At 58.0% G+C, this 12,210-nt stretch overlaps 1 protein-coding gene across 1 annotated transcript in view; it reads right to left on the bottom strand.

Annotated features, from left to right (window-relative positions):
• The window catches only part of HS3ST2 (heparan sulfate-glucosamine 3-sulfotransferase 2), a 45,039-nt gene that overhangs the window by 23,048 nt on the left and 9,781 nt on the right, over positions 1 to 12,210 (bottom strand). Inside the window, exon 2 of the mRNA XM_075069066.1 lies at positions 8,877 to 9,098. Coding sequence (XP_074925167.1) covers positions 8,877 to 9,098 — 222 coding nt within the window. The remainder of the gene's footprint in view (positions 1 to 8,876; positions 9,099 to 12,210) is intronic.

Below are 12,210 nucleotides of genomic sequence, written 5' to 3'. Positions count from 1 at the left end.
AGGCAAGACCAGGCCAGGCTACTGGTCACACCCTGGAGGAGCCAGTCAGGGTCTCATCTGCGGTTAGAGGCATGTGACATGCCTGGCATGGCTGCGCTGGATGGGAACCCTGCTGGCTGGTGAAGCCTCTTTGCGCAACCTTGGGAGTGTATTTCTCAGGGACGAGGCGGCGGGCTGGCAACTGGGGCATCCCACGAGTCTGGGAGAAGTGGCTTCCTCCACCCCCAGCCTGTGTGCTGGATCAGCATGGCCTGCAGGGGCTCCCAGGTGCAATAGCCAAGGTAGTAAAGGAAGTTAGTTAATTACATTAGCTGCTTGTCTCTGGAATCCAGCTGTCAATAGGAAATCTCCTAGTCGCTGCCTTGGGTCTATTGGCAGAGGAAGGGGAGCTAATCATGTCGCTGAGGTTACAGAGCTCACCGACCGGGTCTACTTAATTGCTCCACTTTGAGAGAGTAAAATCAATCCAGCATTTTAGACTTTGTGAGCTGTGCACTTACGTCTTGGCAAAAGTATCGAATAAAACCCGGGAAGTGTCATTTAATTGTTTTATCTGGCAAGACCTCTGCATTGATCTAAGCACAAACCCAGACCTCTGGGAAGCAGTTCAGCTGCTCTTCCTGCATGGTCAATTCACATTCATCAGGCTGGCAGGGAGCTGGCACCACCCGGCTCAGCAGGTGCCCATTGCCATCCACAGAGATGGTGGTGCTAAATTATTAATGGGAGTCGGTTTCCTCCTTGTCACGGAGCAGTCAGCTCCCAGCAGAGGCGGCCAGCCCAAGCCCAAGCCAGAGTGATCTGAAGGCAGGAGAGGCCAGTTATCCATTATCTTTAATCCCGCTGCATGTCACGGCTGTCTGCTGGGAAGCATGGCTCCTGGCCCAGCGCTGTATCAGAGGGCTCTCTGCACTGCCAAGAGATCACAGAGCATTTCCTAGGTGACTGGTATCCTCAGAGGGGGCCATGGCAAGCTGCCGGGGTGCTATGAAGAGCAAGCACCCAAGCTGTGGCCTGGAACATGTGACCCCTTGGTGTGGGGATTGTTTTTTCCCTCTGGAGTGCTGGGATGGAGGTGGGGAGGCAGGGCTGGCGCTTGGGATGCGTTCAGTGGGGGACTGACGGGAGGGGGTGCAGGCGTAGCAGACCAAGTCTAGGAAGGGGCTCCAGCCCACGAGCAGCATGGAGGCTGACCCGGGCTAACTGAGTGTGTGGTTCGCAGGTGCTTTGGGCAGAGGAAGATGGAGCAGAGGTGGGCAGGACCCCGCAGGGAGGATGAAGAACTGAAACCAGACCAGGTACTGAAATGCCCCCGTGAGCATTACTAAGGTGCACTAATGTGCATCCCCTCCGACAGGGCACCAGCACGTCACAGCTCGGGGGATGCAGAGGCTTCCTCTGGCAGACGCACCCTTGCTGCCTTTGCACAGTGGAAGACAGTGGCTTTTGCTGAAAGAAGATGATCTGGCTGGGGCCCTGCAGAAAGATCACCAGCCTCCCCCCTCCCCAGCCCCAATTTGCAATCCCCTCCCCTGGCACTGCCACCCCACCAGCTGAAGAGAACATGGTGCAGAGGAGCATCAATAAGCCAGGCACCCTGGTGACTCAGCCCATGCCTGGCGTGGTCCCACTGGGTGGCTCCAGGCCACATCCATGGCCTGCTCAATTCTCTGGGGTGAAACCCAGCCTGGGTCTATGCGGCGCTGGGCATGGGTCAGTGAGAGCTGCTCACAGGTGCCTCCAGGGCTCTCTAGCCGGTCTGTGGAGAGCGGCTCTCATTCAGGGCTGGTGTGCAAGAGGCTGCTGTCTCCACAGCTGCAGCCTCTGCTCTGATGCAGCAGCCTCTGCTTCTACACAGCTCCATAAACAGCCCATTTCACCGTTGGGCAGACTCTGCCCTGGCTCTGCTTGGCACCTCCAGCAACCGCGCCCGAAGCCAGAGCTCCATTAGGCTGCAGCACGGTCTCCAGGGACATGGCCGAAACCCAGCTGCTCAGACTGAGACAACAGCCCAGGGTGGGAGGGGATGGGTCAGAAGCCACAGCAGGACTGTCACCGCTCAGACTTCGGTCACCCTCGAACTCTACAGGGGCTGCTGGGCTGCCCTGGCCCGGTCCCTTTCATCCTGACCTTACATGGCCTTAACCCCCATTTCACAGATGAGGACATGGAGGCACAGAGCAGGCAGGTTTCCAGAGGGGCTGCACACCCAGCACTGGGAGCTGCAGGGGCCTGGCCCCTTTGGCAATCAGATCACAGGACCTGCCCATGTCATGCCCACAGGCAACAGCAGGGTCAGCTCCTGGCGCCCAACCCCCTGCTCTAGCCACACCACTGCTGGGCTCGACGCTGAGTCCCAGGATTGGGACACGAGAATGGGAAAGCTGCTGCCCCTCGCAGCGACTGGCAGAGCGCCCCCCGTGGCTTGCCACCCCAGGCACGCGCTTGACGTGCTGGTGCCTGGAGCCGCCCCTGGTCCCAGGACTGGGACATGAGGATGGGAAAGTTGCTGCCCCCCAGGCACTGGAAGGGACTTTTCCACCTTCCCAAAGCCCAGCCTTGTCTGAGCTCCTGGCCAGTAAAAGCTGGCAGGACTCAGTGAAGCTGGACGGGAGTCCAGGCTCTCAGCAGGTTTTGGCAGCTCCGGGGCTGCTGAAGTGATGTGAAATCATTCACCGGGAGAAGAAATCCTGAAGAGCAGCGAGGAATGTCACCGGGGTTAACAAGCCGCCTCAGCAACCAGGGGACTCTTCCCCCCACATCCCCAGCACTGGCCTGGGAGCTCAGGAAACCCCGTCCCTTGCCCAGGAGGAGGACATGTAGGGATCGCTCAGTGAGATCACTATCTCCCCCCAGCAGAGCTGCCCCAGGCAGGGAAGAGCTTCGCTGCAGGGTAAGGGTCTGGCCCCTGCCCCCACTGCCTGCATCCTGAAAGGCAGCCTCTTTCCCTAGCCTGGGCAGCGATGGGGGGCAGCAGATGGCTGCAGGGTTCTGGGCTTTGCTCACTCCCCTGTGTTTCCTCTAGTAGCACTGAGCTTGTCCCAGGTGCTTCCCCTGCCTGCACCAGCCTGGTGGGGAGCCCAGCTGAATTCCCCACGCACCCAGCATTAGAGGCTGCCATGCTGAGGAGAGCTTTCCTGCTCTCCTCGGCTGGCCGCTCTGCCTGGGCCCAGCTGTGGGATGCCACCGGGCACAACGGCCCAGTCCACGCATTCCCTGGCAGGGCCCAGCTGTAGTCTGAGCACTCACCACGTCTAGGCAATCACTTCTCCGTGCTATAGGAGAGGAGATGCTGGGTGCATGTGGAGCACAGGGAGCTTTGGGGGCCAGTGGCTCCTCGTGGCCAGCCGGGCATTAAAAACACCAGCTAACAGGAGACAGAGTGGGACAGGGAGCCCACAGCCTGGCTGCCGTGACGCGAGGAAGAGAGAGGGCCACTGATTGCTTCTGAGTGGGGAGCTCGGCTTGCTTACCAAACAAGAGACTCACAGGGCAGGGCTGCTGGGGTGTGCAGGGGACCCCAGAGCCCGCGGACACATTGACAGCACATAAGACTCAAGTGGGAGCAAAGCTCCCCTTTCTGGCGTGTGTGCACGGCACCAGCCCACATGCTGAACTGCCAAAACTTGCTCCAGCACAGTCCCGAAAGCCCAGGGGCCGGGGCAGCTTCCACAGGCTGAAGGCAGGGTCCTGGCCAGCTACTTCAGGGGAGGTGCAGACTCGTATGGCACTTTGGACACTCCAGACACCCCTCAGACAAACCCTCCCCCCCGGTACTGCCTGAGGATGGCCGGGTGTCATGCCTGTTTCAGTCCCCACTCTGGAGGCCAGTCCACTTTTAGATAGTTTATGATGTGAGACAGCGCACTGCCAAAGCCAGGGAGCGGGCAGCAAACGGCACCTGCTGGGGAGAGGGAGGGAGAGATATGGCTGCTCTGAGTCTGCCCTCCCCAAGCTAGGGAACGGAATTGGATACAAGCACAAATGATCCCCAGGCTGGGCAAGAAGAGAAAGAGGAGAGTGCTCCAGAATGGCCCCCTCCTCTCTGCCCAGCGGAGGTGGATTCCCTAGGCGAGTGGGAGAAAGAGGCTGCTGTTTAACAGAGAGTTAAAGTAGGCTCCTGCACTATTTATAGCTTTTGTGCTCCACTTTTCCCAGCCTTGAGCAGCCTCAGCAGGTCTACATCCCGCTCTATGAACATGGGGCAGCGCTAGCTAAGCCACCTGAGAGCAGGTGCTGATAGAGTCTGTTCAGACACCTGCTGCCTTCCCTCCTCTCTGGGCTGGATCTAAAGCTACTAACAGCAAAGGGAGCCCTGGATTCCCAGACCCCATGGGACTGCAGCCCTCCCCCGGGCTTTGGAGTCACTGACAGGTTCCCGCATCACTTGGATACAGAAGCAGACATAGCTCCCAGCCTGATAGGAACATGGGCCCGCAGGCGGATTTAGGAACACCGGTCACAAGACTGGAAAGGACCTGCTGGCCATGGAGTCCAGTCCCTGGCTATTTCAGACAATCCCGTTATATAATCCCTTTAATAAATTTACCAAGTTCCAGCTTCAAACTAGGTAGGGTGTTTGTCCCCCACTACTCCTATTGGGTGGCTGGCCCAGAACTTCACTCCTCTGAGGTTAGAAATCTTCTTAGCATCTCCAGCCCAAACGTATTCCTGTGTCCTTGTGCCAACACTGTCTTCTAGCTTCAGCAGCTCTTCTCGCTCCCTGGTGTATTTATCGGGAGCAGGCAGATCCCCTCTCAGCCTGAGCAGGATGAACCAAGATCTTTCATTCTCCATTCCTAAAAGAAGGCTCTTCCTTCCCCTGATCCTCTTAGCAATCATCCTCAGCACCTGCTCCAGTCTGAATTCATCTGTCTTGAATGTGAGTGACCAGAACAGTACACACTCTTCCAGAAGAGGTCTCACCGGTGCCTGATACAACAGCATTCATACTTGCCTATCGCCACTGGAAATATCTTGCCTGATACATCCCTGGATCACACTTGTTTTTGACTTGAGATGGGCCCTGTTTTCTGACCACCTCGTTCCTTATGTTGCAGAGCATCATTCATTTCCTGCCCAGCTCGAACATTGCAGGAAATGGTTTTGTTAAAATGTTATTTCAAAACTAGCCTGTTCTGCACCAGGACGGAACAGAGACCTTTTGAACTGTTCACTAAAAAAAAGATCAAGATCCCAGAATAGCCAACAGTCACTGTGTGAGTGTCTCTCATTTTGACCAGAAATTCCATCCTGGACCTCAAATCGTTCTCTACAAAATAATCATAAAAACTGGTACGTTACCCACAAAAAGTGCCACTTTGAACCAATCTGCATTTTCCAATGAAAAACAATGTTAAAAAACTCCTGAGCAGCTGTACACGCTACATCATCCCGGGACTGATCTTCCAGACTCAAAATGGGAGGGTTTGGCAGTGCTCATCCTGTGCTCCAGGACCTCAGCTTTCTTTCTAAAACACAGTGCAGATCTCCAGCCCTTAAGGTTGTGGAGAAACCTGTCAGAACACGGCCCAAGTACAAACAAATGCTGCAATGCCTGCCTGAATCTGTAGAGAGCCTGGAATAGCTCTGAGGGTGAAACTGCCTCATTCAGCCCAGGGGTATTAATTCAACTGCCCAGGTTAAGTGTCCGCATAGCGATTACTTGTTTCACTGCTGATCAATACCCAGACGGAAGGAGAGGATCCTGTTCTGAAGCTTTAGCTACACAAATGATTGTAGGTGACCGCTCCTGTTGGCACGGTAAGCACCATGGGCAGTCAGCACCACTTATCCTTCCCCCCAGCCCCCGGCCCAGCAGAGCCCATGTGACCATATTTTAAATGTCAGCACGATCTCCTGACAGGCATCTCATTTTGGCACCACAAAAGGGTGGGCTGTGGAAGAATACCAATGCCTCTGGGCCCCCGTTTAACACCTGAGCCGTGCCTGACAGCTCCTGTGGGCTTCCTTGCCACACCAGCGAGCCACTAATGGAGCTGTGTGGGAATGGAGCAGGGCTGCCCGCCACAGGGTGTGATAAACTAGGAATGTTCTTAATGTTTTCTATGAATACTGTGTTGGTGCCTCAGTGTCCCTATGGCAGTTCTTAAGTATCTGGCAGAGCAAAGGGCCAGTGCACCTAAATGCCTGGCACTCTGTCTCCTAGCAACTGATGGCCTGGGCCCCTCCTCTGCAAAGGTGCCAGCTGAAGGTGTTGGAGACAAAGGGATCAGGTGACCTCCTGGCCCGGGAAAGGAGCTGAGCAAAGAGGAGGGGCTGGAGGGGGTGGTTAGTCTGGAGCTAGCTGGGGACGAGGAGTGAAGTGCAGATGTGGGGGTCTGGCTCACTGCCCCCCAGAATGGACCCGCCTGAGGGGTCCGGTTCGCTGTACCTACAAGCTCTGTTTTAGACCCTGTTCCTGTCATCGAATAAACCTCTGTGTTACTATCTGACTGAGAGTCATGTCTGACTGCAAAGAGGCGGTGCAGGACCCTGTGGCTTCCCCAGGACCCTGCTGGGGCAGACTCGCTGTGGGAAGCGCACGGAGGGGCAGAAGGTGCTAAATGCTCCAAGGAGAGACCCAGGAGGTGAAGACGTGTGAGCTTCTTGCCCTGAACAAGTCTGCTCCAAGGGAGAAGAGGCTCCCCAAAGTCCTGATTGGCTTGGTGGGGAGCAGTTCCAGAGCATTGCCCGGTGACTCTGTGACACAGGGCCATTGCAAAGGCAGCTTCCAGCCACCTGGCTCCCGTAGGAACGAACTAGTGCAGGGAGTGCTTTCCTTCTGCATGATTCATTAGCTGATCCTACCCACAGAGCCCTCCCTCCTCATGCACCCCAGTGGCCTGAGAGCAGAGCAAAGATCACAGGGGCTGTGTGAACACAGCTCCCCCGCAGCGGCTCAGATGGGGATTCTGTGCAGCAGGTACTCCACACTTCAGCACGCATCCCACCCCCGAAAGCATGGAGAAAGTATGGCAGCCATCCCACTGAACGGCAGGGGTCTGAGCACAGAGGAGAGGGGGTTGCACCCGCACTCAAGCTGTTCTTACCCAGCACCCAGAAACTGAATGGCTTGGGATCTCTTAGTGCCTCCGCATTTTACAAGAAAGCCTTTTATTTAAATTCAATTCTTTCCCTGTCTCCCTCAGTCTCTTCCTGGAGATGCACTGACTACCCCTCTACGGTTTGATTGATCAGAGATCTCAGATATTTTACACATATTTGATTTCAGGAAGCAGACAAGCGGACAGAGTACATGAGAGATTGCACTTTTGTGGAACCAACAGCAGAACCTGATTTCAGGATAGCTATGGAGCAAATTATGGGCAGTAGGACTGGGATCCCAGAGGAAGTGGAGTGGCCACCTGGAGTTCAACCTGTTAGATAACAGCCCATACAAGTTGCGAAGGTTTCTTCACCTCAGCAATAGTTTAGACAATGAGCTGGGAATGTCATGGTTTCTGATTGGCTAGGGCCCCAGGCTCCCAACTGCAGCCAGCTATGGGATGTTCCCACTGACTAAAGCAGTCAGATAGGTTGGGTTATTGCTGGTGTATCTCACAGCTGGAAATAGATATAAGCACAGTGGGACTTTCTGATCCTCCAACAGCCAGCAAGAAGAGTTTCACCCCTAGGCCAGGTTCAGCGCTTCTTCCTGAAGCAACAACCCCACTGAAGTCAAGCAACAGACTGGTCAATTCTTAGCCCCCAAACCTGACCAGGGCAGCTCACCTGCATGGCCATACACCCTGTTCCGCCAATCTACGGAGGGACTAGTCTTGTAAACCCTACCCCCCCCTGCAGTGATCGGGTGCTAGGCAGAGCCTCCCACCCCCCATAAACCAACCCCGACCCTCCCAGCTACATGACAGCCCACCCAGGGTCTCTGAGGCAGGGACTGGGGAGCAAGGGAAATGACTAGGACACAGACCAGTCCAAGTGAGGCCACTGTGGGGAGCAGCTGATGATCCCTGGGGTGGGCAGACAGGCCCCAGGTACAACCCAGAGGCCAGCACCCAGCCCCTCATGTTCCAACATGGGCCTGAGGGGCCCTGCCTGACCCCAACCCCCTTGGCCCTGGACTGCCCAGTGCTGCATCTCTGGCCCCGCAGCGGGCTCCCTGGGGGTGACAGGGTCACTCTGGCCAGGCCCCCTGCAGTGCTGCGCACCCCCAGCCGCTCAGCACTCCCGAGAGCTGGCCTGATCCTGCCTTCTCTGAGGGGCAGCACCCTGCGCTACCTGCTCTTGCCTGGGGAAGGGTGAGCCAGGAAGGGGCTCTCCCAGTGGGGGATGGGTCCCGATCCTTGGTAGGAGTCACCCTCAGCGCTCCCCCCCCAGCCAGGGGAGCCGCCGAGGCGCTGGAAGCAGCGGGGCTGGGATGGGGAGACAGGGCCGGGTTCCCCCGTCTCAATCCAGCACACGCGGGGCCCCAGTACACGCCCCCCCTCCAGCCCCTCAGGGGTCCATAGCGCAGGGGCGCTGGGGGATCCAGCCCTTGTCCAGCTCCAGGGGCTGCACAGACCCCGCTTCCCACGGCCAAGCCCGGCGGCTCGGGGTGCAGCGGGCCCAGAGGCACCCCGGGCTCGCCCCTCCGCCCCTGCCGCGCCGAGCCGGGTGCGGGGCTGGTCTCCCAGTTCTCTCGGGTCCGGCCAGGGGGCACTGGGGGTCCGAGGGCCTTTCCCCGCGGACCGGGCAGGACACCCGAGCCGGAGCGAGCGGACCCGTGGCCACGGGGATAGCCGGACTCCAGCGGGGCGGACAGACTCGGCCGGGACCAGGCGCCGGGGCGGGGAGCCCGCAGCTCAAACCTTCCCGGGGAAGGGCCCCCCGCCGCCCGCCCGCCCGTCCCCGGGGCCGGGCGACCCGGCGCTCACCTGTACCACGCCAGCCCGCGCTCGTAGTGCCGGTCGAAGAAGTGGGGCTCGGTGCCCACGGCGCGCACCTCGGGGTGCACCCGGATAAACTCCAGCACGGCGCGGGTGCCCCCCTTCTTCACCCCCACGATGAGGGCCTGCGGGAGCCGCTTGCTGCCCAGCTTGGCGGGGCCGGAGCCGTTCCCCGCCAGCGGCGCCTCCTGGCCCGCGCCCCCGGGGCCGCTCCAGGTCAGAGTCCCAGAGATCCCGCAGAAATGATGATGTCATTCTAGGGGGTGCCCCTGCAACAACCCCACCCGTTGCTTCCCTCCTCCTACTCTCTCCTTCTGGTCCAATGACTGTTCTACTGTGGATAAATACTTACATAGTCACTGGGCCAGGGAGTGAGTGTGAGTGAGAAGGACTCTGTAGTTCAGTGGTTAGGGCACCCTGGTGGGAGACACTGGGTCCAGTCCTCCATCTCCAGTCACTCTCATTATTTATCCCCCAATGGAACAGCTTCAACAGAAGAGAATGAGGGAGCCCCACATCAGACTATTCCCTAGCTCAATGGTTAGATCATCCTCCTGAGAGGTCCTATCTCCTCTACTGGTCCAAGTTAACCTGGATCTCCCATGCAAGTGCTCTAACCACTGGGAAAAACTTATAAGGTGGGCAGCGTTGGCAGCACTTGAATGGGACCTGACTCAACCAGCAGCCTTCCAGCACACCTAGTGGACTGGGCCCTGCATACAACACCTGTCTTCTCCTGGTTTGTGAATTGCTTTCCTGCTTAGGTGGCATCTGGCTGCTAAGAGTGAGGCAACAGTGTGAATACCCAGAGGCAGAAACTTAAGAGCCTATTGCTTTTCGTGGATGGTAGTGCAGCCACAAACGGAGAATAATATCATCACTGAAGAACAGCCTGGCTTTCGTGCGGGAAGAAATACTACAGAACAGATTTTCAATCTTCGTGTTCTATGTGAGAAGTACTTGCAACACCAGCAGGACACCTACCATGTCTTCGTTGGCTTCAAGAAGGCGTTTGACAGAGTATGGCATGAAGCTCTCATAAAGATCTCTTGGTCATAAGCTTATTCTTACCATTAAACAACTGTGTGCTAAGGCCAGCAGCGCAGATCTCGTCAATGGCATAATAGGCGAGTGGTTTCACAGCACTGTTGGAGTCCAGCCAGGCTGCCTTCTTTCGCCCACACTGGTCAACATCTACTTGGAGCACATAATGACTGATGCCCTAGAAGATCGCATATGCACAGTCAGCGCTGGGGGGGCGAACAAGAAAACTGTCACCCCAGAGCCTGCTATCCCAGCCTCTACCCAGGTCCCAGACCTCAACCTGTCACCCGGCCTCACGCCAGAGCCCACATCCCGAGCCCCTCACCCACAGTTCCTCCCACATGCCAAACCTTTCACCCCAGCCTCACCCCAGAGCCCACATCCCGAGCCCCTCATCTACAGTCCCTCCCACATGCCAAACCTTTCAGCCTGGCCTCACCCCAGAGCTGGCACCCTGAGCCACTCAGCCGAGACCCTGGACCCAGACCCCAAACCTTTCACCTCGGCCTCACCCTAGAGAGCCTGCATCCCCCCAGCCCAGAGCCCCATCTTGCAACTTCAACCCTGGCCCCATCCCAGAACCTGCACCCCAGCCTGGAGCCTGGACCCTGAACCTTTCACCTCAGCCTCACCTGAAAGCCCACACCCCCAGCCCAGAGCCCACACCCCAAAAGTCTTACCCCTAGTCTCACCCTGGAGCCCGCATCCTGAGCCCCTCGCCCCCTAGCCTGGAGTCTACACCCTGAACTCACTCCCACACCCCAACCTCTCACCCCATCTCACCCCCAGCCCAGAGCCTGCACCCTCAACCTTTCACTCCAGCCTCACCCCAGAGCCTGCACCCCCCCACACTCTGCAGCCCAGAGCCCCTCTTGCACTCCTCAACCCTGGCCCCACCCCAGAGCCTGAACCTTTCACCCCAGAGCCATCACCCTGAGTCCTTCACCCCTCTCCCACATCCCCAGCCCTTTCTCCCCACCTCCAGCACCCTCCTGCTCTTCCTAGGCTGCCCCAGCTAGGTGGCACTGCTCCCCACAAGCCACCTGCAGCTGCTTGGGGAAGAGGGGTCAGGTGAAGATGCTCCAAATTTGGCTCCCTTCTCCAGGCAGTCCCGGATCCCAGAAGCCTCCACTTCAGCCTCTCTGAATCCTCTGAGGTGTGTCGACACTGCAGTTAACCCCCCTGCTGGCCTGGCTCAGTGGACTTGGGCTGTAACATTGCTGTGGAGACATCTGGGCTCTCTGGGTCCCTCCCCCTCGTAAGGTCCCAGACGTGGGGTTCAACCAGCCCCTCCACAGCAATGTTCTAGCTCCACTGCCAGCCCTGGTCAGGCCCAGGGGACTGCTGTGTAGACACACTCACCCACACCTCCTCCAGTGAGTGGGACACAGCAGCGGCTCCCCTAGGTGGCTGTGCAGGCCAGTCCCTCTGCTGGAGATGCATGTGGGGTTAGCGTGGTTTGGGTGCATCTCTGTCAAGGGGGGGTTGGCCTGGCCTCAAGGTCTGTCTACACTGTAATGTTATCCCAGGGTTAATAAAACTCCATTTAGCTGATCTGGGGCTTCAGCATCTACCCAGTGTTATGCCGGCTGAGTGTAACCATCTGTGCTCCAGACCTCCTAGCGCCTCCCAAAACAGGGCAGCTCTAGCACTTTGTTCACTGTGCGGCGTGGGGAAACTTGACTGTCCAGAGCTCAAACCCTGGCTTTGCGCTGCAGTGTAGACACCCTCCAGGGTTGCAAGCAGCCTGTCACCCAAACACACCCTCTTCTCCCGTTCTGCTTTGCTCAGGCGCCCTCTTGTGGTGGCTCCTGGCGAGTCTGAGGGAGGGAGCCCAGGACTCCTGCAGGATGCAGACAAGCCCGGGGCTCCCCAGTCCCCAGCCTGTGCCAGGCACAGGGCCTCCCTCCAGGGAGCAGCAGCCCTGCTACAGGTTCAGGGCAGGGATTGCTTAACAACTTGCCGCGCTGTTGGCTTTCTCCCCGTGTGTCTGGAGCTGCTTTCCCAGAGAGAGCCCAGCAAGACCTCTGCCCAGCGCACCTGCCGCCCTGTGTGGGGAGATTGGGGGCATGGTGCCATCAGGGGCAGACAAGGCAGAATGCCCATGGGCACCTGGAAACTAGCATTATGCGCATCTGCCTTGCCCTGCACCAGCTCCAGGGGAACCTCATGGCAAGTCCCTGCCTCCAGAGCTGCTGCCTGCTCTGGAATGGGCAGCACATCTCGGGGACAGGGTTGGCGAGCACTCTGGGCACGCAGCTCACACTCTGGAGAGGGG

The sequence above is a fragment of the Chelonoidis abingdonii genome, chromosome 9, assembly GCF_003597395.2.
Source record: "Chelonoidis abingdonii isolate Lonesome George chromosome 9, CheloAbing_2.0, whole genome shotgun sequence".
In the NCBI taxonomy this organism is placed as follows: domain Eukaryota; kingdom Metazoa; phylum Chordata; order Testudines; family Testudinidae; genus Chelonoidis; species Chelonoidis abingdonii.
The sequence above is the reverse complement of the archived record's forward strand: the minus strand, read 5'-3'. Positions and strand labels throughout refer to the sequence as shown.